A 27,529-nucleotide genomic window follows, 5' to 3' on the forward strand; every position below is an offset into this window, starting at 1 on the left:
TGTAGCGTTTCAATATCAGATGATTAGCTAATTGAGTAGAGTTTCTGATTTTTGCTTATCTGCTATCTTGCCACTTTTCAGATTTAAAATAAAAATAGCTTAGATGGGTATAAGAAATTAGACTTACGGTATGATCTTAACTTCTCTCACATTTTTATGAAATGGAACTCTTGCTGAAAAGCTATTCTGGGCATTATATATTTATTTATTTTTAAAATCAAAGTATAATTAGCATAGTATTATATTGGTTTCAGATGTACAATATTCAGTAGTTCTATACATATGCAAGAGTATTCTCACTCACCTTTACCTGTTTCACCCATCTCCCTACCCACCTCCCCTCTACAATTTCTTCTCTGTATTTAAGAGTTTTTTTCCCTCTGTTTTATCTCTTTTTTGTTTTTTAAATTTCACATATGAGTAAAATTATGTAGTATTTGTCTCTTAGTCTGACTTATTTCACTTAGTATAATGCCCTCCAGGTCTACCCACATTGTCTCAAATGGTATGCATGCTCTCTCTCTCTCTATTCTTTTTTTTGGGGGGGGAGGGGCAGGGGAGAGAGAGACTACCAAGCAGGCATTTAGCGCAGAGCCCAACATGAGGCTTGATCCCACAACCCGAGACCATAACCCGAGCAGAAATCACTTCAGATGCCCACCTAAGTAAGCCACCAGCACCATCTCATTTTTTATGGCTATATAATATTCCGTTGTGTATGCGTTCCGCCTCTTCCTTATCCCTTTGTCTGTCGGTGAACTGTTAGGTTGCTTTCATATCTTGGCTATAGTAAATAAACCTGCAATAAACATGGGGATGTATATATCTTTTTAAATTAGTTTTTTCATTTTCTTTGGGTAAATACTTAATGGTGGAAGAACTGGATCATATGGTAATTCTATTTTTAATTTTTTGAGGAATCTCCATACTGTTTCCCACAGTGGCTACATCAATATGCATTCCCAGCAGCCATGCATAGGGTTTCCATTTTCTCCACATCCTCAGCAACACTTGTTATTTCTTGTGTTTTTGATTTTAGCCATTCTGACAGGAGTAAAGTGATACCTCATTGTGGTTTTGATTTGCATTTTCCCGACGATGGGTGATGTTGAATAGCTTTTTATGCATCTGTTAGCCATCTATATGTTTTCTTTGGAGAAATGTCTATTCAAAACCTCTGTTCATTTTTTAGTCAGATTGTTTTTTTGGTGTTGAGTTGCATAGCTTTGTATACATTTTTGTGAAACAGAACTCTTGCTAAAAAGCTATTGTGGGCATTATTTTTGAGAAGAATTTTGCCTTGTTTTTTTCGCCTGATGGAGGAAGATGGTGAGAGGGATTATTTTGTGTTTTAATTCATTTAATTGCTGATTTTAAGTCTAAGACCATGGAACTTTTCTAGATAGTAGAATTAGATATGCCTGTTATATCATCTTAATTCTGGTTCTAAGGAACAGTGCTTAAAATGATTTTTTGTTAGTGGTGACTTTTCTGTAAAAGATAAGTTATCTTTTTTTCACTCAACATGTATTTTTTTAGTACTGTTCCAGGCTTTGAATATATAGCAGTGAACAGAACAAAAGTCCTTACCTTCATGCTGTTTACTTTCTGGTTAATTATTCTGAAAAAATAGTATGACTTCATATAAACAGTAAAAGGCCCAAAACAATGTCTTGGTAATTTTATGTTCTTAGAAATGATTTGTTATAAACATGATAATAAAACCATTCTACTTTTTAATTTTTATAAATTTAAGTAACCTCTATTCCCAATGTGGGGCTCAAACTCACGACCCCAAGATCGAGAGTCGCGTGCTGCTTGGACTGAACCTGTCAGGAGCCCCAAGAACCATTCTACTTTTTATTCTATGTCTATTAATAACTTTTTCATTCAGGTTCATTTAGTAATGGATACTGTTGTCTCAGAGGTGTTTTTTAAAAAATCAAACTTTTTAAAATACAGTTTTAGTTTTCTCCTTTGTTATGTATTTGTACATTAAAAATAAATATTAAATAGAAATTATAACCCAAAAAATTGGAATTTTAAACAGAACATTCGTCTTTTCTTTATATTCTCTGCTCTCTGGGTATATTTTCGCACACAGACAACATGGAATTTTAAGAAGCTTCTGAAGTTGAACTTAAACATCAAGAATGTCATTATTAATATTTTTCTTGGTTTTGTGTTCTCTCTGAGGGATCTTTTTAAAATGATGTGCCTAGACTTTTGATTCTATTTTCAGATAATATGTTATAGTGTTTCAGTTGGTTTATTTTTAAGAATGAATTTACTATCCTCCAAAGTAGTTTAAATGCATTCCAGCAGCTTAATAATGTACAAATAGAGGCAACTGGTCTTGCATCTGTTCCTTAAGCAATCGTGAAGTAGGATAATAGGCTAGTTGCTAAATAACTCGGGAAAATTTTTAATGTGATATATTTTTACATTCTACAAGGTCGGCGATTGATTAGATACTTCAGATTTATGAGTCAGATGTCTTTATTAAATAATCATTACCACATAGCTATATCCTTTTCTTCATCTACAACAGACAAAATAAGTATAAAATATGCTGTGTGTTATTCTGTAAGTTCTGGTATTTGTCGCATATTTTTATAGCTAATGATAACATCATTAAGATTGTTTTAATACTTCATATCCTAAGAAATTTACTGGCCATCTTTGTGCTTGGTCTAATTAATAGTTACATAATTAATATGCTGGTAGTAGATTTCCTTTTTTTAAGGCACAAAGGGGCTTATACCTATTCTTATGCTTTTGTTCTCTTAACGATCAAGTAGCTCAAATTAAAGAATTGATGGTTAGTAGTTGCTTTATATAAAATTTAGAAAATGTGTTGCATAAAAAAGGAAATTTCAAATGAGCATAAGGAAAAATACCTGTAATCTCCAATCTAGAGAGATAATCAAAGTTGTGGTTATATTCTTCCAGAATTTGTCTATGCCTATGTGTATAATGTTATTAAAATTGTGTTATACACAAACAATGAATCATGGAACACTACATCAAAAACTAAGGATGTACTGTATGGTGACTAATATAACATAATAAAAAATTTTTAAAAAAATTCAAGCTAGTTAGAATTATTGGAGGCTGTGAGCCTGATTCCTGCTTTTCTTTGTTGAAAAAGATATACACCATTTTCCATTTATTAAAAAAAAGATTTTTTTGCAATATTATTTTATATATACCACTGTGTCATAAACATCTTTATTATTTTTCACATATACTTTTATGTAAACATCCTTAATATTATTGATTGTTTGCATTAACATTATTTTAACTGAGTTAATCCAGTGTTACCCAAAGTATGTAATGCATACTTCTGATTTTAGGTGGTGACCAGATATTTTAGGTGTTAGACTGATCCAATATTAAATAATAGTGAACGGTATCATAAGACAGTTAATATTTTTCCAGTTTTTTTTTTTTTGTCTATCTGTTTACAGTAAGCCAAAAGTCTGTTTGATGCTCATATATTCTTAATACTCCGCTAACACTTGCCTGTTTCTCTTATAACCCTCAGCAGTAATACCTAACTAAAATTTTAATAATGTAGTGTTAATTTTCATTTCATTAATTTCTGTTTCCTATTTTCTTTAAGAAAATCACAAGTGATGCTGGCTTTTAATTTCTGCCAGAATAGAAAGTCTCCTTTTAAAATAAATTTAGATAAGTACATGAGTTAAAACATGTTAAGTTAATGTAAGTATAGGTGGATTAGGACATGGCAAAAGCCCTGATGATGATATGCAAGTGATTAGGGGATAGGAAACACTATTGTTTGACATTTAAATTATTTCAAAATTTTTCCCATTAGAAACAAGGCTGCAGTGATCTTTTATATAACTAAATCTTTTGTGTGAACTAATTATATTTAGTACAAAAAGTAGAAGTCCCAGAAATTTCACAAGGTAAACACATTTAGACCTCTTATATCTTTGTATAATCTAACATCCAGAGATTACATTCTCACCAAGAGTGAGTGAGGGTGCCTACTTTCCCTGTTTTACCCAACTCTGGGCTAATTTTTTTTCTTTAGACATGACATTTTCAGTTCTTCTTAATATTTGAATAGTACTTATTCAGAAGTACCTGATTTCTTTGCAATTTGGTAATTATATTAAGGACTGTAACAACTGTCCTTTATTTAGTTATCATTTAGTGATGGTTTAATCTTGTAAAGAAAATGACTCCAAAGATACTTGCTTTTTTCATGTGGTGGTAAAGAAAAAGTATCTCTAATGATAAGGACAATGTCTTTTTTCCTGTAGCTTGCCCAGTTTCGACAAAGGAAAGCTCAATCTGATGGGCTGAATCCTTCTAAGAAGCAGAAAAAAAAGAGGAAAACTTCAAGCAGTAAACATGATGTGTCAACATACCATGCTTTGAATATAGAGCACTTGCAGAGTGATGAAATGTACATAAATAGTTCTCAGAGGGTAGGAACAGCCGTGACTCCTGAATCCACAATAATCAAACGTGATGAGGTCTTCTCTGTTGAGGTAAGTGTTCATCTAGATTTTTGAACATTAGAATTCTAAGTGGAAAGTTGTTGTAATGACAACACTCATTATCACCCTGTGCAATTTTTGTGAGCTTGATTCAATAAACATTTGTAGTATAACAACTGTAATACATCAAGGATTCAGCACCAAGGATACAAGGTGTAAATATGACATTCTCTGCCTCTTAGGAAAGTCATTCAAGTGGGGAAGGCAGATGTAAGATTGTGTTTTCTGATTACAGCTATGGTGACTAGAATGCATATGGTACCCTAGAGTACCATGATTTGGGGGAATGCTAAATCGGCATTAGCTATCAGCAAAGAAGTAGGCAAGGCAGCCTCTAAAAAGAAGCAACATCCACAAGAACATGAAGCTATGATGTGACTTGGAAACTGTATGAAGTTTAGTTTTAAAAGTATCATGGAATGATGGGAATGGGATGGTGGTAAAGGTGAGAGGCAGGAGATTGCACCTAGCCCATAGAAGGCCCAAAGTAAAGGCAAGTTTTTTTCTTCTGTTTAATGGTGTAATTTTCCACAATAAGGCAATGAAGGAGAATTTAAAAGTGGATTCGGGTGGTGAGTGGGATGGAGCTACCAACTAAAACCAGGAGTAGAGAAGGCTGGGATGCTTAGGAGAAAAAGTGGTGGACGAGACAGATAATAATTATAATTTGAATTGTACCCTGACATATTTATATGGAAACAGAAAGATTTAGATAATATATAGGATTTGAGCTTTATTCAAAAGGTCAGGGGTGTTAAAGATTTGCTAATCGTGGATTTTTTTGAGATTTTCCTACTTCGAATTTGTTGAGCGTCTTGGATATGTAGATCAGTGCTTTTCATCCAATTTGGGAAGTTTTCCGGCATTGTATCCTCAAATATTCTTTCTGCTCCTTTCTGTCCCCTCCTCTGGGTCTCCAGTTATGCATGTTAGTATGTTTGATATTGTTCCACAAGATCTCTCATGCTCTGTTCATGTTTCTTCATTCTTTTTTAATCTTAGACTGCATAATTTCAGTTGAACTGTATATTAAAGTTTGCTGATTCCTCTCAGATCTGTCAAGCCCCTCTAATGAATTTTTCATTTCAGTTTTACTTTTTTAAAAAATTTATTATTTTTTAAAATTTTATTTTTTTAATTACTCTCTACACCCCACGTGGGGCTTGAACTCACAACCTCGCAATCAAGAGTCGCATACTTTACCAACTGAGCCCGCCAGGCACCCATTTTTGGTTCTTTTACAGTGATGCTCTTTATTTTGTTAGACAGTACCCTTATAGTTTTCTTTAGTATTTTAGACTTAATTTTATTCACTTATTTGACTATATTTAAAATAGCTTGTTTAAAGTCTTTGTGTATTAAGTCCAATATTTGTGTTTCCTCAGGGACCATTTCTGCTGACTGCTGTTTTTCTTGTATACGGGCCATACTTTTTCTTTGTGTATCTTGTAATTGTTGGTTGAAATCTGGACCTTTTAAATGATATAATATGGCAAGTCTGGTGCTTGACATGGTTTGAAGATGTATTTGTTATCCTTTTCTGCATAACAAATCAGCGTTTCAGCTTCCCACTAGCATTTCCAGTGCAAAGAGTGACTTGTTCACCGTTTCATACTCAGGAACACAGTTTTTAGTACACAATACACATTTAATCTGTAGCTGTTTAAAAGGCATAAATGAATCAACCATGAGGACTTATGTCATGAAAGTATTTTAGGTTTAAAAGAGGGTCATATAAGTCAGAAACTCCTGTGACAGAATTTTAGAATAGGGGTAAGCTTATTTCTGTTCCGGGCATCGGTTACTACATCAGAGAGGAGGTAGACTTAGAGTTTGGTATTGAGTGATGAATAAAATTTCCTTAAGTATAGATGGGAAAGGAGACAGTGATGGTTCATAGTTGTTGAATGAAAAGGTAAAATATCTAGGTCTCTTTTCTCACTTGTAAATTGAGAGTCTTAGATTAGATGAGTGGGTGAACAGTAAAAGCAGTAATTTAAGTTTCCTCAGGGAAACTTGTGGTTCTAAACTGAGGGAATCTCTTTCTAGTGGTCCTAAACTGCGGGAAGCTCAGAAAAGCCACTCACTTCATACCCAAATCCCAGGGATATAAGAATGAAACAGGAATGACTTAGAAAGTGTTTTAGAAGCTGTATAGGTGCTAATGACAACGAAGGTTGTTATTTTTCTTCAAGTTGTTACTACATTCCTAGCATCAAGATTTGGTGATTCTTTTTTACCTTTTTTTTTTTTTTAAGTAATCTCTAAGCCCAATGTGGGGTTTGGACTCACGATCCTGGGATCAAGAGTCACATACTCTACCAACTGAGCCAGCTGCGCCGATGATTTTTCTTTTTGAAGAAATTGAACTCTTTTGAGTTAACATTTTAAGACTTTCTTTTATTTAAAAGAGACATAAGAATTACAGGGATGATATGTTATTTGGTGCTTTTATCTTACAAATGATTTGTAATGTAGGTAAGACCTTGTGTGAAAGTACCTCTTGATATGTTTATATTTAGAAAAATGCCTTATGATAAATATCAGATGTGTTAGTTAGCCATTGTGATTCATAGAGTGAAAATTTTAAAGGTTTGGGGCGTGTGGCTGGCTTAGTTGGTAGAGCTTGTGACTTTTGATCTCGCGGTTGTAAGTTCAAGCCCCATGTAGGGCATAGAGCTTACTTTAAAAAAAAATGAATAGAATAAAATCCACATACTTAAAAAATTTTTTTAAATGTTTGAATAATTTTTACTTTTTTTTAGTGATATTTTTATGTGCATTTTCTATCATATGTTACTAATAGTAATAGGTTAATAAAGTACAATGTTTGCGGGGGGAAAGGCCTTAATATAATTGGTTTTTATTTTTGTTTTAGCCAGAAAGTGAAATTTCAACTACGGCAGACGATTATAGTTCAGAGGTAAGAATAAGTAATATTATGTAGATTGACTTTTTATGTATTATTTTTGAAACTAATACTTTATTTCTTGTAACTTACATGCTTATGTATTCTTATAAATACAATGAATTATAAATTATAAATATAATTTATATTTATATTTTTAAATAAAATTTTATTTATAAAATTTATTTATAAAATTTATATTTATTTATAAAATTTTATTTATAAAATATATAAAATATAAATATAATTATAAATAAAATTATAAATATAATGAATGTATAAATATAAGGAAGTATAGCATAACAAAATAAAATGTAAATGACCTAGAAAACCTGAAGGCTGTTTTTCTCTATATATTTTTTTCAGATTATTAACTAAGGTCTTAAATCTGTTTGAATAGCTTGGGCCTTAATTAAATAGAGGCCTTTAAGTTTAGGAAAATGATATGAGATTCTAGGATTAATGATCATCGTAAGGTATCCATATTCAACACAGTAAATATTTTATTATTCAGACTATTTCACATTCTGAGTAATGCTTTTTACAAATGCTTGAATTCTATATAATTACATAAATTCATTTGTTGAAAGTAATGCTACAATAGTGATTTTTAATTTAGGTGATAAAAGCTAATGTAGGCATTGGCCACATTAGGAAATACCTTCTTTATGTGTTATTAATAAATATATGTCATACTGTTATCTTTTTCTTATTGTTTTAGATATCATTGTCATTTCTTTGGTCCAGAATTTGAGGATATGGAAAATTGTTCCTTACTCTAAATGGTTCAGCAACTCAGTGTATTCCATATGTTTTTAATATATTGTAGGTCTCCAATACAAAAAAAAAAAAGATAACTTCATGTTTTTAAGTGAACTGATTACTGTTTTGAATTGCAAATGGGAGTAAAAACTTTGATACTTCCAAAGTTTAATGTGCTTAAAAGCTGGGAATATACTTACTAGTAATCTGGTCAGGAAAATAATTGAGCAGGGTTGAGTAAAGAAATTGGTACCTGATTTATGCTACATAAAGTTGCCTGTAGGGGAAATATCTCAGTTTAAAATCACAACTTACAATTCAGAGAATCTGGCCTTGTGACTTCATATATGAAAGCAACACTGCTTTTTTCTTTCTATCATGGCTATATTCTTTTTTAAAAAATTAAGGAGGACATGTGTTGTGATGAGCACTGGATGTTATACACAGCTAATGAATCGTTGAACACAACATCAAAAACTAATGATGTACTATATGTTGGCTGACTGAACTTAAAAAAATTGTTGTATTCATTATTTTTAAATGGAAGTATAGTTGATATAGAATATTATTTAGTTTCAGGTGTACAACAGTAATTTGACAATTACATACATTACAAAATGCTCCCACAGTAAGTGTAGTTACCACCTGTTACCATACAAAATTATTATAATATTAACTATATTCCCTATGCTGCAGGATATTCCACATCCCCATGGCTTATTTATTTTATAGTTGGAAGTTTGTACCTCTTACTCCCCTTTGCCTATTTCACCCATTGTCCTACGTTCCCTCTCCACTGGCAACCACCAGTCTAGTCTTTTCTCTGTATTTATGAGTCTGTTTCTGTTTTGTTTGTTTTGTTTTGTAGATTCCACATACAAGTGAAATCATACGGTATTTGTCTTTCTGTGTCTGACTTTTTAAAAATATTTATTTATGTATGTATGTATGTATGTGATCTCTACGGCCAATGTGGAGCTCGACCTCATGACCGCAAGATCAAGTGTCAGATGCTCTACCAACTGAGCTAGCCAGGCGCCCCTTTCTCTGACTTACTTCACTTATCCATTTTGTCACAAATGGCAAGATTTCATTTGTTTTTATGGCTGAGTAATTTTCCACCATACACACACACACACACATACATATATAGACGCATGCACACACATCTTCTTTATCCATTCATCTGTTGATGGGTACTATTAAATAGATTAATTGATTGGAAATTAATCTCCCATGAGGTCAAACCAGGAGATGTATTCTGTCATCCTTCTTCCTCCCATCATCAAATGTCTGTGATAGAGGCAATAATATGTTATGGAAAATCTCTGCATCAGTCAGGGTTGGCATGGCTATCATTTCCCCAGGGGAAGTTGGGGGAGTGTTCCTCACCTATTCATCTCATACTTCTTGACCTGATTACCAACCTTCAGTGAATTTGCACCAGTAAACAATTTTACTTAAAATGAATAGATCTTAATCAAAAAACAGTTATTTAAACGATTATAAGGCAGGATTTTGTAGAAGAGCATTTAGTAACTTGAGGTTTATAATTACCCCCTGAAGACAAAATAGAAACTGCACTTAGAACTTTAATTCACTTAAATGACAATGTGCAGTACTGTGTTCTGCATTGTAAGCACTCAAATGTTTTGAGAGTCACTGGCATTTGAAATGATCATAATGTCTTTTATAGATTTAAATTTAATCGTTGTGTCTATTTTTGCCAATGAGGCATTTTCCCTGTGCATAAGATATGCATGAATACAGTTAGCAGAATTATAATTGTTAGCTTTAAATAAAATTCTATCTAATATCATAATATATCAGGAAATTGTTTTTGTACAGGTAAATGGTTGCAGTTTTGTGGTGATAAAAGAAAAGCCTACAAATTTATTAAGGGTACAGTATTTAAAACTACTCACGATACTAATGTTTTATACTATTTAAAACCATCTGGCTTACTAACAAAGCTTTTTCCTGCATGTACTTCTTTCTGTGTGTGATTTCTAAATGCTTTTAATGTTTAACAAAATAAAATTAGCCACCTTTTGTTATAAAAGCTCAATTGTAACAGATTTTGCAATATCTTGTTTTTGCTTTTAAGGTGTATATCACAATAATAACAAAGTAGGTTGTCATTCCAGTAAACTCTTAGGTGATGAGTGATATTTTAAAGTGGATATTGCTATGGAATTCAGTGTTTAAATCCCTCTTCCTGAGGAATGTTGTTAGTATGAATTATTAAAAATCTTGGATTGATTTAGGAAGAAGAATTTGGTGCTGATGATTCTTATTCTGAACATGGAGCACAATACAATCAAACCCACCTAGAGATGATGGAAAATGAATTGGCTGGCAAACAGCATGAGATTGAAGAGCTGAACAGAGAACTAGAAGAAATGAGAGCCACCTATGGGACTGATGGACTGCAGCAGGTATGTGTACTTTATGTGGCCTTTGTTTTGTTACTGAGACAAAAGTAGGACGTTTGAATGATGATATACATACATTCTTTAAAGATAAGGTTTTCATATAGTAACGTAAGTCATCCCATCATATTTGTCCTTCTGCATATGGCAAACAACCTTGCTTAATCTTTTAACTTTATGAGATAGCTAGGCTGAAATCACTTCAGTAGGATAGATGTTTTTGTAATTAGCCTGAGAGAAAATTATGGTGCAAACCACATCAGAATATGATGACCTAAACTCATTAAAAATGTCAACGAGTCCTTGTAAAAGTAACTGCTTGTGGTTAAAATGACATCTGTTGTTTGTGGCAGTCAGTTACGAAAACAAGGTGGAAAAGGCCATTGATGAGAATAACAGAATACATTTTAGTTTCATCCTCTCCAGAAACAAGTGAGAATTGAACATGTCTATGATGATGTTGCTTAGGAACAGATTTGGGCATGCCTAGATATAAAGGCACTTGTCCTTCTTGAAGCAGATAAATGGACAAGTTAGACCTAGTAATTTTTTTTAAATTGATTTGGAAGTAAAGCCAATTTCTGCAAGCTAATCTTTCATATATGGACAAGAATGGATAAGGTTACTTACAAATTATCATAATTCTGTCAGTGCATTTTGAATATTGTATTTCTGAAGAGTAGTTACCTAGAGTAATAATCAATTTTGTTTCAAAAATAAGTCTGGCACTTTTTATTTTCACTGATGTCTTTTAGTTACAAGAATTTGAAGCTGCCATTAAACAGAGAGATGGCATCATAACCCAGCTCACAGCTAATTTACAACAAGCAAGGAGAGAAAAGGATGAGACAATGAGAGAGTTCTTAGAGTTGACAGAACAAAGTCAAAAATTACAGATTCAGTTCCAACATGTAAGTATTACTAATAGAACAAAATTTATTAGATTTTTAATAATGAATTTTTTTAAAGTGCTATAATTTTCAGCACAAATCTAAGTTTATTTAAAATCCATTTGCTTATTATGTATCATGTTGGAAATATGTGAATACCTGTTAACCAAGAGTTTAACTCCTAGTTCTTGCGTGGTTTCTTGCTGTTATTTTCTCTGTACTTCTCCCTTGTCTATATATTGAAAGCCTACAAAATCTTTTAAGTCTGATTGGGTAGATTTTTGCAGAAATTAATATGTAGTCACAACCTACCTTTTGCCAACCCTGCTATGATTTCATTTTAGTTTCTAAAATGGTAACTAGGCAGAATGTGTTCCATTTACCTTTAATCAGATCCATAAGAATCTAATGGTATTAATCAAAGTTTCTGATGGCAAGTACAGAAAATAATTTGAGATAGCTTAAGCAGAAAGGAAGGAAGTTAATGTAAGAATACAAGCTTATCCTACAGAATTCAGAGTGAAAATATAGCCAGACTTCTGAAAGGGATTAGAATCACAAATTGAAAAGTCATCTGGAAGTACTGTCTTTTAGGCCTCGTTTCTTTCTGCATGTCTGCCTTAGTCTTAGCTATCTCACTAGACTACTTTCTCTATTTTATGACGGGAAAAATAATCTTATTGGTTTGGCTTGGATAATGTGCCCACAATCATCTGATAAGCCGTGGCACCATGTTTACTGGAGTTTCAAGCCTGTGAGTCTAGCAAATTTCCCAGAGAGCAGTTATGGGCTGAGTAATACCCCAAAAGGTATCTCTTCCTTAGTGCAATCTCTTCAGAATTTAACTTGGGGGTTTCTTCTGTTTTCAAGTTACAGGCTAGTGAAACTCTAAGAAACAGCACTCATAGTAGCACAGCTGCAGATTTATTACAAGCGAAACAACAGATCCTCACTCATCAGCAACAGCTGGAAGAACAAGACCATTTATTAGAAGATTATCAAAAAAAGAAAGAAGACTTCAAAATGCAAATTAGTTTCTTGCAAGAGAAAATTAGAGCATATGAAATGGTATGTTTATTTTAAGGAAGTCAGCCAATGTATAACAGCTTTATAATTGAAGTTTTTTATACAACTTTTTATCCTTTTTGTTATGTACATGAATTACAAAATTTCATAATTAAGAAAAGCTCTTTATGAAAAACAAGTTCTTTCAAAAGCAATTGGGAGTCTCACAATAATAGTTTTTAAGATAATACTCATTACTGAGTGGAAGTGATCAGCCTGTGTTAAAGTGAGTTCTCAGGAGAATCTAAATTTATAAACAGAATTTCCATTCTTTTTTTTTTTTTTCCACCTAAAGGTATTTCTACTTATTTTAGCAGTGGTTATGAAATTCTGATAATATTTCCATGACAAAATGAAATTTTATGGATTTTAATTAGAAAAAACTACAGTGGATTTTCTATTTATGGTAGTTATGTTTTATAGGGTTGCCTGGAACTCTTATTTAGCAAATAAGTGCTCATAGGGGGGAAAAAAGGGAAATATATCTATTTTATATGTTTATATTTGTTTGTATGTACATACGTACATGCATATGTATGCATATATGTGTTTATACACATGTACACATATGTCCTAGGGATTGTATTTACATACATATATACATACACACATAACATATCTCATAGATTATAGTCTTAAATCCTAAAAACACTCATCGTGGTAGATTATATTTTGCTTATTTTTCAAAAGAGAGTGAGGTTCACAAGTGTTGAGGCTGCCCTACTGCCACTTGTCAGAGTTGTGATTCAGATCCATATAGCTGGCCCAGAACCATATTTCTTGTGCTATACTGCGCTGCCCCCTGTTGTGTCCATCCTCTTCTTCTCCATCCATGCTCTCCTGATGAGCGAAAACATGAAGTCAGAGTGTAGTTACCTTGTTTGATGTCAGCTTTGGAAGCATGCATATCCAGCAACTCAAAGTTTTTGTTGCTCTGTGCATTTCTACAAATGACTGTGAGTATTGATTTTGGGGCTACAAATAAATTTTAGCAAGAAGATGGATTCTCAAGTAGGGAATCTGAATAATGAAGAAAGACTGTACCTATAATATGGTACTTTTTACACACTTAGTTGTTCTGCGAGAAGTTGAGAAATAACCAAGACAAGAATTTTGTTTGGATAATAATAAAGTGATTAGCATTTATTTTTGTTTACCTGGTGCCAGGCAATATTCAAAGCATCTTACACATATTAACTCATTGAATCATTGTAATAACCTTATGAGATAGAGGTTCTGTCTTCACCCCCATTTTACAGATGGAGAGATCAAGACAAAGGAAGTAAATTGCCTAATCACAAAGGTAATAGTTGGTAGAGCCAATTTTCAAACCTAGGTAGTCTGATTCCAGAGACTGTACTCTTAGGAAAATAGGAAACATACAAACTTACAATACTGAAATAATGAAACAGTATGCTTTGCAACCAAGATAATTGAAAAATCATTAGATAGATGTTTACAGAACGCCTGTTTTGTACGGGGCCCTTGCAAAAGATAATGATGCCTAAAATGTGCCCTTTTCTTCACTGGACCTCATGGTTTAGTATAGCATGTATACAAGATAGCACAAAACAAGGGTAAGCATAGGTAAAAAGTGTTTTGAGTAGGTCTGGCTTCATAAGGGAAGTGACTTAGGGTAGGCTTTAAGGGGAGATGATATTTGAGGCAAATCTGTAATTTGGAATAATTTCTCTGTGATATTTTGTTTTCTCAGCAGTAGGCATAATGTATGGCACATTAGCAGCTAATAAATATTCATTTGGTAAATAAGCAAATACATTATGAATCTGAGCTGATAGATAGGAAGGACATTTTGGGTAGAGGATGGAGTGTATATAAAAATCCAGGCTGAAACACGTTAAAAATGTCTAAGTAACAAAAAATGGTTTAACTACAAATAGTCTTTGAAAGTGAGTCTTTACAGGAGGAAGTGTAGAAAGATAGTTTAGGCCTTAGTTAGAAGAGCCTACGAGTTGGATTTTATTGCATTTATTATATTCAGTAGGCAGTATTATTTCAAAGTATTTAAAATTTAAATAATTCATTTTCATGGGGGGAATAATCTTTATTTGAATGTTAGCAGAGTACTTATATCATCAGTTACTTCTTTGTTTAGATATATATAAATATATATATATTTAATTTCTCCTTTTTTTTTTTTTTAAACTTTTCATGAATACCCTGGAGTAATAGTTCATCAGCACAGCTGAGGGGCTAGAGCGTTAGGGTGATAGTTGAAATGGTTGTGGTCCCCTAGACAACTACACTTGATTCCAGCCTCATTGTCATTGTCCCTAATCCTCTGACCTTCCCATGGTACAGTGGTCACAGGCAGGAAGTCTCTTACTCCCCACTCCCTCAGGTCTGTTTCCAAAAATACAGGGATTGTATCTTCAACCACAGAGCTGTCTTTTGCAACACAAAATAAATGGTATTTAAAACCTTATATTTTGAAATAAACAGTACTAAGAAAAATGAGCCATGAGTTTGTATTATTTAATAGTTGAATGAAGAATTATTGTTGTTTGCAGTTAATATCACATGTTGGACAATTTTGAATTAAGTGCTTTATGAGGGTTCCTCCCCCCAATTGAAAATCAGGAAATAGAAGTATTACAGATTTTATAACAGTGTTAACATTTCAAGACTAATTACTCATTTAATAATGCAACTGAAGTTGACCTCCTGAACTAATTTTACTTTCTTATAGGTTTCTTATAGGTGCCTTATAGATGATTTCTAGTATGTAAGGTATTACAGTTGTACATAGTACAGTGAGCATAAAATACATTAATATATTTATTTTATTTTAGCTTCAAGCATAGTCCATGACATAGGATAAATATTACATTTATTTTACAGATGAAAACACTGAGATATAAGAGATTAAATGGATTTAAATGTCATATTGTAGTACAGAAATTAAAGTCAGAAGGCTCAGCACTTGGTAATAATTTACAGTGACATTGGATGGAATATATGATACCAAGATAAAAGCTGATAGGATTTTGCTCAAGAGGCTTCACAGAATGACATTCATTGCCCTAGTTAATTTATATAGTGCAGAATCTGGCCTTTGACTTGTATGCTGAGAAGTCTGGTTTTTATCTTCCATCAGGTGAGACTTGAGCTGTCTCAGAGATAAGCTCAGATTTTTCAAGTTGAAGAGGCTAATGTTTAAACCCTTGAATATAAGATGATTAATTTACAGTGAGAAATAATTATCACTTGAATGTATTCTTCAAGTTCATTGGATTTTACTTTCTTTCCATGGGAAATGAATTTGGAAAGCCAAATAATAAGAATAGGAGGTTATTTAGTGAGCTTGAGATCAAAGGATATTGGAGTCGTATTTCCGAAGCATTAGGCTATGATAACTTGATGCATCATCTCACAGTAGGAAAGTCATGCTTGTGGATTGAGATTCCTTAATTCTGTTTGCTACAACCCCTTACATTGCTTTCTACATTAGATATGGCTTTCCCAGAGGGATCAGAATTTTCAGTCTCAAGGCATCTTGGTTTTCTTCCCTGTACTGTGCTGAAATAAGTACTGCCAACTCTCTCAGGCTTTCCTTTCTCTAGGCTTTGACATTTTTTCTTTAGATATGTGAATATATTCATTCAAGGTGCCTTTAAGTCCTCCTAGCCTGGGACTCCTGTCTCAGTAAGGTGATTTTACTTACCTACTTATATTCTGTTCCACTCAGTAGATTGTACTTTCTTTGTATTTGGGACCTCAGCCCTAAACTATTTAGGCAACTAAGTAACAGAGTCACAACTTTGTTTCTAGGGCTTCTGCTATAACGCTCTTAAGAATGGTTGTGATTACAGATGTGCCTTGACTTATGTCCTAGATTTAGACTTATATACAGTTCGAAAATAGAGGCCCAAGTCAGAACTGGAAGAAAATATCTGTCCTTCTTTCAAATTTCTATTCAAACCCCAAGTCTAGGGTCAAGTTGATGTGCCATAAATGGTGTAGTTGTCTTGCATGTTGTTTGAGGTTTAGCTACTTAGGTGTTGGATATCCCTAAATTTTTGATTTACTTAGCCACAAGAGTGAAGTTAAGGCAGACCCATAGGAACCTGTTTTTGTTACTGTTTTAGTCTTTTCATAGCACTTGCCCATCAAACAGCTTCGAGTCACTAGAATACATGGAAGGAATTATAAGAGTACATAGTACTGTAGCTACAGAAAATATTAAGTTCTTAGAATGTTCATCAGTTAATAAGAAAATGTAATGGTATAGACATTTTAATCATACTAATTTTGAAATTAATATTTTTAACCATAGCAGTGTAAGAAGAATTTCTTTCTTCCAGGAATTCCAACACTGTTGTAGTGTTTGCTCACAAATAGTGTTGGGTACACAGGTCTTGTCTCATTGACTTGGGAAAAATTAAGGGGCAAGCCTTGCAGTTACTTTTTGTAGAATTATTAACAAAACAAAACCAGACTTCTCTCAGTCTTTTGGTGTTGAGGTTAAGCAATGTAAGTTGCCAGGAACTAAAAATGTCATTTTCATATTTTCATTTTTTCTTTCTAAAGGAACAAGACAAAAAAGTAGAAAGCTCAAATAAAGAAATACAGGAAAAGGATGCAATCATTGAAGAATTAAATAGAAAAATAATAGAAGATGAAAAAAAAACTCTAGAGCTAATGGATAAAGTCACAGCTGCTGATAAATTACTGGAAGAATTACAAGAACAGGTTGTACAAAAGAACCAAGAGGTTAAGAATATGAAATTAGAGCTGACTAATTCCAAGCAAAAAGAAAGACAGTGTTCTGAGGAAATAAAACAATTAATGGGGACAGTTGAAGAACTTCAGAAGAAAAATCATAAAGATAGCCAATTTGAAACTGATATTCTACAAAGAATGGAACAAGAAACACAAAGAAAGTTAGAACAGCTCCGGGCAGAGCTGGATGAGATGTATGGGCAGCAGATAGTACAGATGAAACAGGAGTTAATAAAACAACACATGTCACAGATAGATGAACTTAAAATACGACATAAGGGAGAAATGGAGAATGCTTTAAGATCATATCCAAGTATTACAGTTAATGAAGATCAAATAAAGTTAATGAATATAGCAATAAATGAACTGAATGTAAAATTGCAAGACACTAACTCTCAAAAAGAAAAACTCAAGGAAGAACTAGGAGTAATTTCAGGAGAAAAGTCCGCTCTGCAGAGACAGCTTGAAGACCTTTTTGAAGAATTGAGCTTTTCAAGGGAACAGATTCAGAGAGCTAGACAGACAATAGCTGAACAAGAAAGTAAACTCAGTGAAGCGCACAAGTCCCTTAGTACAGTGGAAGACTTGAAAGCTGAGATTGTTTCTGCATCTGAATCCAGAAAAGAGCTAGAATTAAAACATGAAGCAGAAGTTACAAATTACAAGATAAAACTTGAAATGTTAGAAAGAGAAAAGAATGCTGTATTAGACAGAATGGCTGAATCGCAAGAAGCTGAATTAGAGAGGCTGAGGACACAGCTTCTGTTTAGTCATGAAGAAGAACTTTCCAAACTGAAAGAAGATTTAGAAATTGAACATCGAATAAATATTGAGAAACTAAAAGATAATTTAGGCATTCACTACAAACAGCAGATTGATGGCTTACAGAATGAAATGAGTCAAAAGATAGAAACCATGCAGTTTGAAAAAGACAGTTTGATAACTAAGCAAAATCAATTAATTTTGGAAATTTCAAAACTAAAAGATTTACAGCAGTCCCTTGTGAATTCAAAATCAGAGGAAATGACTCTTCAAATCAATGAACTTCGAAAAGAAATTGAAATACTCAGGCAAGAAGAAAAGGAAAAGGGTACACTTGAGCAAGAAGTTCAAGAATTACAACTTAAAACTGAATTATTGGAGAAACAAATCAAGGAAAAAGAGGATAACCTTCAAGAAAAATTTACACAACTTGAAGCAGAGAATTGCACTCTTAAAGATGAAAAGAAAGCCCTTGAAGACAGGTTGAAAATGTATACTCCTGTTAACCAAGAAGAAAGATTAATTTTCATAGACTCCATTAAGTCCAAATCCCAAGACTGTAACTGGCAAAAAGAAATAGAAATACTTACAGAGGAAAATGAGGACCTCAAAAAACAATGTATTCAGCTAACTGAAGAGATTGAAAGGCAGAGGAACACTTTTTCATTTGCTGAAAAAAACTTTGAAGTTAACTATCAGGAGTTACAGGAGGACTATGCTTGCCTTCTCAAGGTAAAAACTGACTTAGAAGACAGCAAAAACAAACAAGAAGTAGAGTATAAAAATAAGCTTAAAACACTGAGTGAAGAGCTTCATCATTTGCAAAGAATAAATCCAGCTGTGGTAAAAATGAAAAGTTCAGTCTTTGATGATGACAAAACTTTCATAGGAGAGCCATTGGAAACCGTTGAGGTTGTTGAGAAAGATACAACAGAACTTATGGAAAAACTTGAGGTAACAAAGCGAGAAAAGTTAGAACTGTCAGAGAGATTGTCTGATCTTTCTGAACAATTAAAACAGAAACATGGTGAGATTAGTTTTCTGAGTGAAGAAGTGAAGTCTTTAAAGCAAGAGAAAGAGCAAGTTTTATTGAGATGTAGAGAGCTAGAAATCATCATTAACCATAAACAGACAGAAAATGTAAATGTGTGTGATGTTCAGTTAGACTCTTTAAAAGATGGGGTTGTGACTATGACAGGCAAGGATTCTGGAGGGTCAATTTCTAAAATAAATAAAGATTTTGTTGAAGAATCAAAAATAATGGAGGAAGATAAAATTCCTTTTGAAAATAGGACTGTTGGAAAAGAAGGCAAGCAAGAACAGTTGTTTTTGGATCACTTGCCATTAGTGACAAATGGATCATCACTTGGGACAACTGAACCCAGTAGAAATGATAAACTTCAGTGGGAGCTCAGTGTACTTAAATCAGAACAGGTATGTTTACTTATTTATGTAGATGTTAAAGCATAGTGAAAATGTTCATGCAAAAAATGTTTTAATCTTCCTAAAACACAGTTAATCTTACAAGATAATGAAAATGAACCCTATAATGTAATTCTCATTTGGGCCTATCAGCTATCATTGCTTTTTTTTTTTTTTTAAGATTTTATTTATTTGTCACAGAGAGAGAGAGCAAGTGAGCACAAGCAAGGGGAGTGGCAGACAGAGGGAAGAACAGGCTCCCGGCTGAGCAGGGAGCCCCATGCGGGACTCAATCCCAGGCATCCCAGCTATCATTGTTTATATCTATTTTTTTCTTAAACACTGTTGCCTTTCTTTCAGTTAATTTATGTTATATATTCTGTTAAGGAAATGAAAGCATAGGAATGGTTCCATACTTTCTTTGGAGAGGCAAGAGTTTCAATAATTTTGTTGAAAATCTGGACTTCAAAAAAGTTATTTTGTAATATTTTGTTGTAATTTCAAAGCTTGGTTTCAGCATTTTGTTTTGTATTGGTATTTTCAAAGTTCCACAACTAAAAATTAACTCTTAAAACTTTTCAGTACTTTATATTTACTTATTCAGTAGGTACAACATTATATATTTCCTTGAAAAAAAATCTCAACTTCAGTCCTAGAATTCTCTTAGAGTACTATGTAAAGCTGAAGGGGTAAAAAGTATTAATTCTAACTGTAACTAAAGAATGCATATAATGAGTAATAATATATCTCTCTTGACAAATATATTTGTTGTATACTGATATTAGAAATAACTGGAAAATTCTACTAGATATCTTGTGTAATGCTGTTAGGTAAAACTTTGTTTCGTAATCTATGCAACAAGTATTTATTGAATCTCTAGCCAGGTATACTAGTAAGCAAGAGAGCAGGAGAGCTCTCTGAGAGAAAGAATATATTGTAGTCAGGGAAGCAGATAGTAGACAAGGGAACAAGTAGAGTAGTTAGAAGTAGTGGTAAGTTCTATAAAGAAAATAAAGCGCATAACGTGATAAAGAATGATGGGTAGTGGTGGTGGCAACATTAAATAGGATGGTCAGGAAAGGCCTCTTGGAGGAATTGACATTTGAACTGAGATCTGAAAGACCAAGGTGGAGCTTACCACATGCAAATTAGAGCAGTTGTGAAGACATAGGTGAGTTTGAGGAACTGAATGAAGGTGTGTTCAGTAGAGTTTGAAAGCAGGAGAGTGGAAGAAAAAGAGTTTGAAAAAAGAAAGAAGAGACAAGATCTTGGAGAGCCTTATAGACTTTTTAAGAAGTTGATATTTTATTCTATATGCAGTAGGAAACCTTTGGAAAATGTTCTCTTTTTATTTCTAATAAATATAGATCTTATGATGGAGTTACATTACAGTAAACCTATTGTTAATTGAAATATCTTAAGTTGAAAATGAAGTTAATGCACTTAACCTACTGAGCTTCGTAGCTTAACTTAGTCTACCTTAAACATGCTCAGAACACTTATATTAGCCTATAGTTGGGCAAAATCATCTAACATAAAGCCTATTTTATAATGAAGTGTTAAATATCTCAAGTAATTTATTGAATACTATACTGAAAGTGAAAAACAATGCTTGAGTGGGTAAGAATGGTTGTAATTTATTGTTTGTTCATCCTCATGATCGTGTGGCTGACTGGGAGCTCTGGCTCCCTGCTGCTGCCCGGCATCACAAGAGAGTATCATACCATATATTTAGCCCAGGAAAAGATTAAAATTAAAAATTTGAAGTATAGTTTCTACTGAGTGCGTATCACCTTTACACTTTATCTTGTAAAGTAAAAAAAATCCTAAGTCAAACCATTGTAAGTTGGGGACTATATGTATATTCACATTTATGATCTTACATCAAATGTGAAGATATTTTACATTTTAAATACCTAAATAGAGTTTAAAAAATCAAGTTGCATAACTATTAATGCTTTGTTAACTATCTGGAATAGTCTTCATAAACATAATGTGGTTTTAACTTAATTACTCCTAAAAATGCCAGAGATCATTTAGATTTTTTTAAAAAGCCATTATTGAGAGAGGAGCTGAATTTGAAGCTGTCAAAATGGTCAAATTTTCTCAGTAAGAATTGTGTTTTTCTGCTAAAGACATTTTCATTGACGTTCAAATACCTTCTCGTTGACATTAACTTATATAAAGTAAAGGGAGGCAAACCTGTAAACTGTCCCTTCCCATTGTCACTACCAAGACAAAGGGGAGTAAAATATGTGTGTGTAGAGGGAAGCTCACAGAAGAAATAGAGTGATAATTTATACAGTAGTAATATCTCGGAGCAATCTAAATATGCTTAGAAATAATGCTGACTCCCCCAAAAATGCTTTGCTCTTACAACCAAGCTAATTGGCTAGTAAACATGAAAAGATACTTTCAACCTTATAAATTGATATAACAATAAGGTAATATTTTATACCCATCAGATTGGCAAAATGAGTCCCACAGTAGAAAGTGTGGGGAGATGAATACTCACATATGCTATTAATATCAGTGTAAATTGTCACAATTATATAAAACATAATTTGGTAAAATTTAATACATTCAGCGTACATTACCTATGACCCAGCAGTTACATTTCTAGTTGGTTCTCAGAAGTATGGTCTCTGACTAGCAATATCAGCAGCACTTGAAACCAGGGTAAAATTCCAATTTGGGGGCCCCACACCAGACTTCCTAAACCGGAAACTCTGGGGAAAGGGCCCAGCATTCTGTTTTAATAAGCACTCCAGGTTATTCTGATGCCTGCTAAAGTTTGGGATCCACTCTACTAGGGACATGCTCGTGTATTTGTATAGGGACATATCTGTAAGAATTTAGTGCAGTATTTTTGAAAAATCAACAAATTAGAAATAATCCAGTTGATCTCCAAGGAGGAAGTTGACAAATTTTCATGTATTCATAGATACTATACCACAGTTAAAATAAATTAATCTGTATCTACATGGATCTATCTCAAGTATTTTGAATGAGAAGGGTGATTTGCAAAATAAATACCATTTTGCACCATTTATGTAAATTCTTAGAAACATAAAATATAATGTATTATTTATAGGTACTGAAAAGTGATAGTATAAGAAATTCAGTGGTCTTGTTGCAAATTTGTGATAATGTTTGCCTCTGGAGAAGGAAGAATGGGAACATAGTAGATTAAATTTTGTTTTCTTTCTAAACCAAAAAAGTATGTAGAAAGGAGAGAAATAGGGGAAAAAAAGACAAAATAATTGTATTTGTTAAATTGGGGTATGAGTACTTAAGTGTTTATTACATTATTCTTTGCATTTCTGTATATTTAAAATACTTTTAAATGAAAAGCAAAGATGAGGCCATACGAAACTGTACCATATATCAAAATTTACCATAAAGTTAAGGTAATGACAATATTATGCCACTTTCCTTGGAAAAGATAGGTATATCAGTGCAATAGGATGAAGTGAGAAAAAAATTAGACTTATCTTACATGAAGTTTTAAACTATAATTTTATGTATTTCCCCCTTGTAGTCAGTATATGAAAAAAACAGAAGTTAAATTATTTTAAAGTTTTAAATCATTTAAAAATGTTCTAATGTGTACATACATTCACTTTAAGAATGATTTAAGGCTACAGATGGAAGCTCAGCGTATATGCCTCTCTCTGGTTTATTCAACACATGTGGATCAAGTTCGTGAATATATGGAAAATGAAAAAGATAAAGCTCTTTGTAGTCTTAAGGAGGAACTTATTTCTGCCCAAGAGGAAAAGATAAAGGAACTTCAGGAAATACACCAGCAAGAGCTACAGAATATAAAAACACAAGAAACAGGTAAATGGTTTCTTTTTTTCTTTTTTCTTTTTTTTTAAGATTTTATTTATTTATCTGAGAGAGAGCACAGAGGAAGAGGGAAAAGCAGACTCCCCGCTGAGCAGAGAGCCGATGCGGGGCTCGATCCCAGGACCCCAAGATTATGACCCAAACTGAAGGCAGATGCTTAACTGACTGAGCCACCCAGGCACTCCCTGGGCAAATGGTTTCTAAAAAAAATTATAAGTACTGTGAAATAAATATCACTTAGAGCTCACCCACCATTTCATAATTTTGTCCTTGTCTTAGAGGAAGGTACCTCTACCTTACCATAGAGGAAGGTAACTGTGTACCCCAGTCCTGGATTCATTTGTTCATATAATCATTGCACATTTTTTTAAGTGCTTGAGAAATTTAAAATCACTGAATCATCTCCCCCCATAAGTTACAGTCAAGTGGGAAAGCAATATAAAATAAATTCTTAGAAAACAACAGGACAATTACTGTAATAGAAGAATGACTAGAAGGAATGGAAGAAGAAAGGAGAAAAGTTTCATACTTTCTGAGAGGATGAGTAGGCTGAGGTGGCAGGCAGGAGGAGGGAAGTTAGAATTTTAGGGAAGGTTCCTGAGTCTTAAACACAGACTTGTGAGAGATTGTTATCCATTTTGGAGAATTGAGAGTTCAAGTTATATGAGAAAGTAGTGGGAGATAAAGCTGGAAAGACTGAAAGGAGCTTGGTTAGAAAAGGCTTTATATACTCTTGACTGAAGAGTAAGCCTTATGCTATTGGTAATAAGACTTGTAGGATTTTAAGTAGTGGGAGTAACAGTAAAATTTTTATTTTACAGTAAAACCATGGGGCAAAGTGGGGTAGGTGATTAGTGGTGGGAAGACCAGTTAAGCAACTTTGGCAGTAATTCTGCTAATAATAATATTTATAACAGAAACGTTTAAGAGTTAAAAGAGGTAGGCGGCAGTCGGCAGTTAATATGAGGAGAAAAGGGGAAAAATTGAAAGTGATTCCTAAGTTTCTAGCTTGGGTAATTGGATTGAAAATGACTGTAGTCATAGAGGATGCAGAGCAGATCTGTGGGAAAAATAATAAATTCAGTTTGTTACATACTGAGTTGAAAATACCTATTGACTTTTAGGGGCGCCTGGGTGGCACAGCGGTTAAGCGTCTGCCTTCGGCTCAGGGCGTGATCCCGGCGTTANTCTAGTAGGTAGTTAAAAATAGAAGTCCAAAACACAAGAGGGAGGTTTGGGCCTGTGATAAAGATTTGGAAATCAAAAGATCATTTGAAGCCAGAGAAAAGAATGCGATGTCCTGGGAGACTGCTGTGTGGGCCAAAAGACTAAGATGGCACTGTGGGAAGCAGGAACATATAAAGAACCTGAAATAGAAGACTAGTTGCAGTTAACTTTTATCTTTAATAATTATTTAATCACTCAGTGAACTAGATTTCCTTTGTTCAAGATATCTCTAGGCTTTCACCCTTGACATCTGCTTTTGAGAATGAGGTGGTTCATAAGTTTTTCCAGTGGCTGTATTGAACAGAGAGAATTTAAAGAGTGACTTAAATAAGATATCATACTTTTCACTGAAGGAGTTCTTTAGGTTTGAATGTAATAAGATGTTAAGTGTGTATTGTTTTTATTAATGTCCAGTGATTTTCAACTATAAGTTAATTAATTGTTCTGCTAATGGTTGATGAAGTTAGTGAGTAATGACCAGCATTTTTTTTAATAAATAAAAGTACAGGAGAACAGGAAACAATAGTGTATAGCATGTAGAAAGGGCAGATAATGATTTGTGAAATTCTTGTTTCAGTTTTCCATGGATGTATAAATAGGTTATGATATGTGATGTATTTCTCGTATTTGGTAGTAGTAAAAAAATTTGTAAGTTACTGCTTTATACCAATTTGTAAGATATAAACAGAATTTTACAAATTATCTGAAGCAGTTAACATTGAGCAGTGGAAAATAACTTTGAAAGATAAAGAATTTAAAACTAATCTTATTGTAAAGGAAGCTTCCAGTTGATATAGGTTTAATATGATAATAGTACTTAAGAATGTGAATTAAATGTTTAATGCAGTATCTGGTTCTGTTAGGTGGTGAAGCGAAGCCTTTACAAATGCTCATTGGAAAACTACGCAAGGCAGTGTCTGAAGAATGTTCTTATTTTACACAGGTAAGATATTAGTTAAAAAGTACTTTTAGACAAGAACTGCTATACTTCAGAACTGTGCTTAGAAAGTTTGTTTTTAAGTTTAAAATAAACATTTAAATGTTTCCTGATAATCTTTTGAAACAAAAGAAATTGAAGTAAATTATCTTAGCAGTGAACAGACAAAAGGTATACCTAATACAAAAAGGAATGGACCACTAGAACCCCAGACAGGTCTGTTTCCTGCCCCTGCCACTTGGTGGTTGAGTGTATCTGATGACTTGCCTGGGGAGATTGCACAAGGCCAGTGAGATCAATTTCACACTTCAGATTGCCAAAAACTAAAAACTCTAATTTTACCAGGTATAATTATATTTGTGAAGATGGGGTGAAATAGAAGCTCTTATATACTGCTACTGGGAAAGTACTACCTGAGAAGCAGATTGGCATGGTCTATTTTTGCAGTTGTATATATCCCATAGCCCAAGCATTTGTGCACAACCAGATCTGTTCATTGCTAAAGTATCTTCAGGTTAAAAATGGGAAACAACTCAGATTACTATGAATAATGGTAATAAATAAATTGCGTTACCTCCACTCAGTGGAACTCCATTTAGCAGTGTTTGATATCTGTATTAATATCAGTAAATCTCAAAAGAAAAAAGTATAAAGCCTGTATGTTAGAATAATTACCTCTCAGTAAAGGGAAAGGTGAATAAAGTGGGTAGGCAGTACTTAAAACAGAGAGCTTCAAATCTCTAGGTAATGGTCAATTTCTTTAAAAAAAAACATGGAGATAATATGACAAAATATTGCTATTTGTTTAAGGTAGGTAATAAATTATTTTTCCTGCCTATTCGAAATAGTTCAAAATTTAAAATGTATGCTTTGTTTTGTCCCTGATCTCTGTCCCAGGCTTTTATATTTATAAATGGAAGGAGGAGGAGGGTGGTATTAGTTGGGACAGGTAGAGCTACCTTACTGATTTTTTTTTTTTTTTGGTAAGATTTTCTTTATTTGAGAGTGAGCAAGAGAGTGGGGTGGGTGGGGAGGGAGAAGGAGAGAGAATTTTGAGCACTCTGCACTGAGCATGGAGCCCAACCCTGAGACGGATCTCATGACCCTGAAATCATGACTTAAGCTAAAACCAACAGTTGGATGCTTAACCAACTGAGCCACCCAGGCACCCCTGATTCTGATTTCCCATAATACCATAATATTGTTCAAAAAATGTTTTGCAAAAAAAACTCAAAAAGTGAGAAATAACCACCCCTAAGGCCTACTCAAGAGTCTCCACCTCTGTCAAAGGGTTCAGGCATTGTCCTTTCATATCTATTGTTGCTAGTCAGTAAATAATGCAAAGAGGGCCCAAGTCACAGTAGTTCATTTATAAACTGACATTATATGTTCTTTCCTTTCATTATTCTCTTTACCTGATCTCTAATCTCAAGTTGAAATATGAATCATCTTGTTCTAATAGAGGGGTCCTCTGGGATTCTTCATGAAACCTGGTTTTGTCACTAAATGTTGATGTTGCCATGGACTAGTTACTTCATCTTTTTGAGTCTGTTTCTTCATCTGTAAATGGGGTTTCTACGGGCTCTAACATGGTAAAATTCCATCTTAGGAGCTGTGCTAAAAATTTAATGAATTTATTGACAGCATAGTTTAACTTTTAAGAAATCTCAAAAAATAGCAGTAATCAATTTGGTTTTTAAGTCTAGAAGTTGTTTCCAGTTGTATACGGGGCAAAGGTAAATTTTATTTTGAGGGCTTCTCAAATTATTATGGGTCATATATTGTTTTTAAATGATGGTAGAATTGTTTGTTGCTCAGGAGAGAATCCAGGATAATGTGTCAAATATTTTTAATTTATTTGTATGTATAAAATACAGAATACTGCCTTTATGTTACAGAAAAGTATATGGATGCCATCTCCCACATCATATAATTTCTTTTTTTTAAAGACTTATTTATTTGAGAGAGAGCAAGCAAGTGTGTGAAGCAGGGCG

The 27,529-nt window shown here is 33.3% G+C and overlaps 1 protein-coding gene across 4 annotated transcripts in view; it reads left to right on the top strand.

Moving 5' to 3' along the window:
- AKAP9 (A-kinase anchoring protein 9) overlaps positions 1–27,529 on the top strand; it is a 188,307-nt gene that overhangs the window by 61,338 nt on the left and 99,440 nt on the right. For 3 of the 4 annotated variants that reach the window (XM_034667617.1, XM_034667627.1, XM_034667618.1), the window contains 9 exons: positions 4,296–4,526; positions 7,414–7,458; positions 10,054–10,107; positions 10,473–10,643; positions 11,393–11,548; positions 12,398–12,595; positions 17,144–19,531; positions 23,149–23,362; positions 25,462–25,541. In XM_034667617.1, coding sequence (XP_034523508.1) covers positions 4,296–4,526; positions 7,414–7,458; positions 10,054–10,107; positions 10,473–10,643; positions 11,393–11,548; positions 12,398–12,595; positions 17,144–19,531; positions 23,149–23,362; positions 25,462–25,541 — 3,537 coding nt within the window. The remainder of the gene's footprint in view (positions 1–4,295; positions 4,527–7,413; positions 7,459–10,053; positions 10,108–10,472; positions 10,644–11,392; positions 11,549–12,397; positions 12,596–17,143; positions 19,532–23,148; positions 23,363–25,461; positions 25,542–27,529) is intronic. The other variant, XM_034667622.1, reaches the window with a different exon arrangement.

This window comes from Ailuropoda melanoleuca, chromosome 1 (assembly GCF_002007445.2).
Source record: "Ailuropoda melanoleuca isolate Jingjing chromosome 1, ASM200744v2, whole genome shotgun sequence".
Taxonomy (NCBI): domain Eukaryota; kingdom Metazoa; phylum Chordata; class Mammalia; order Carnivora; family Ursidae; genus Ailuropoda; species Ailuropoda melanoleuca.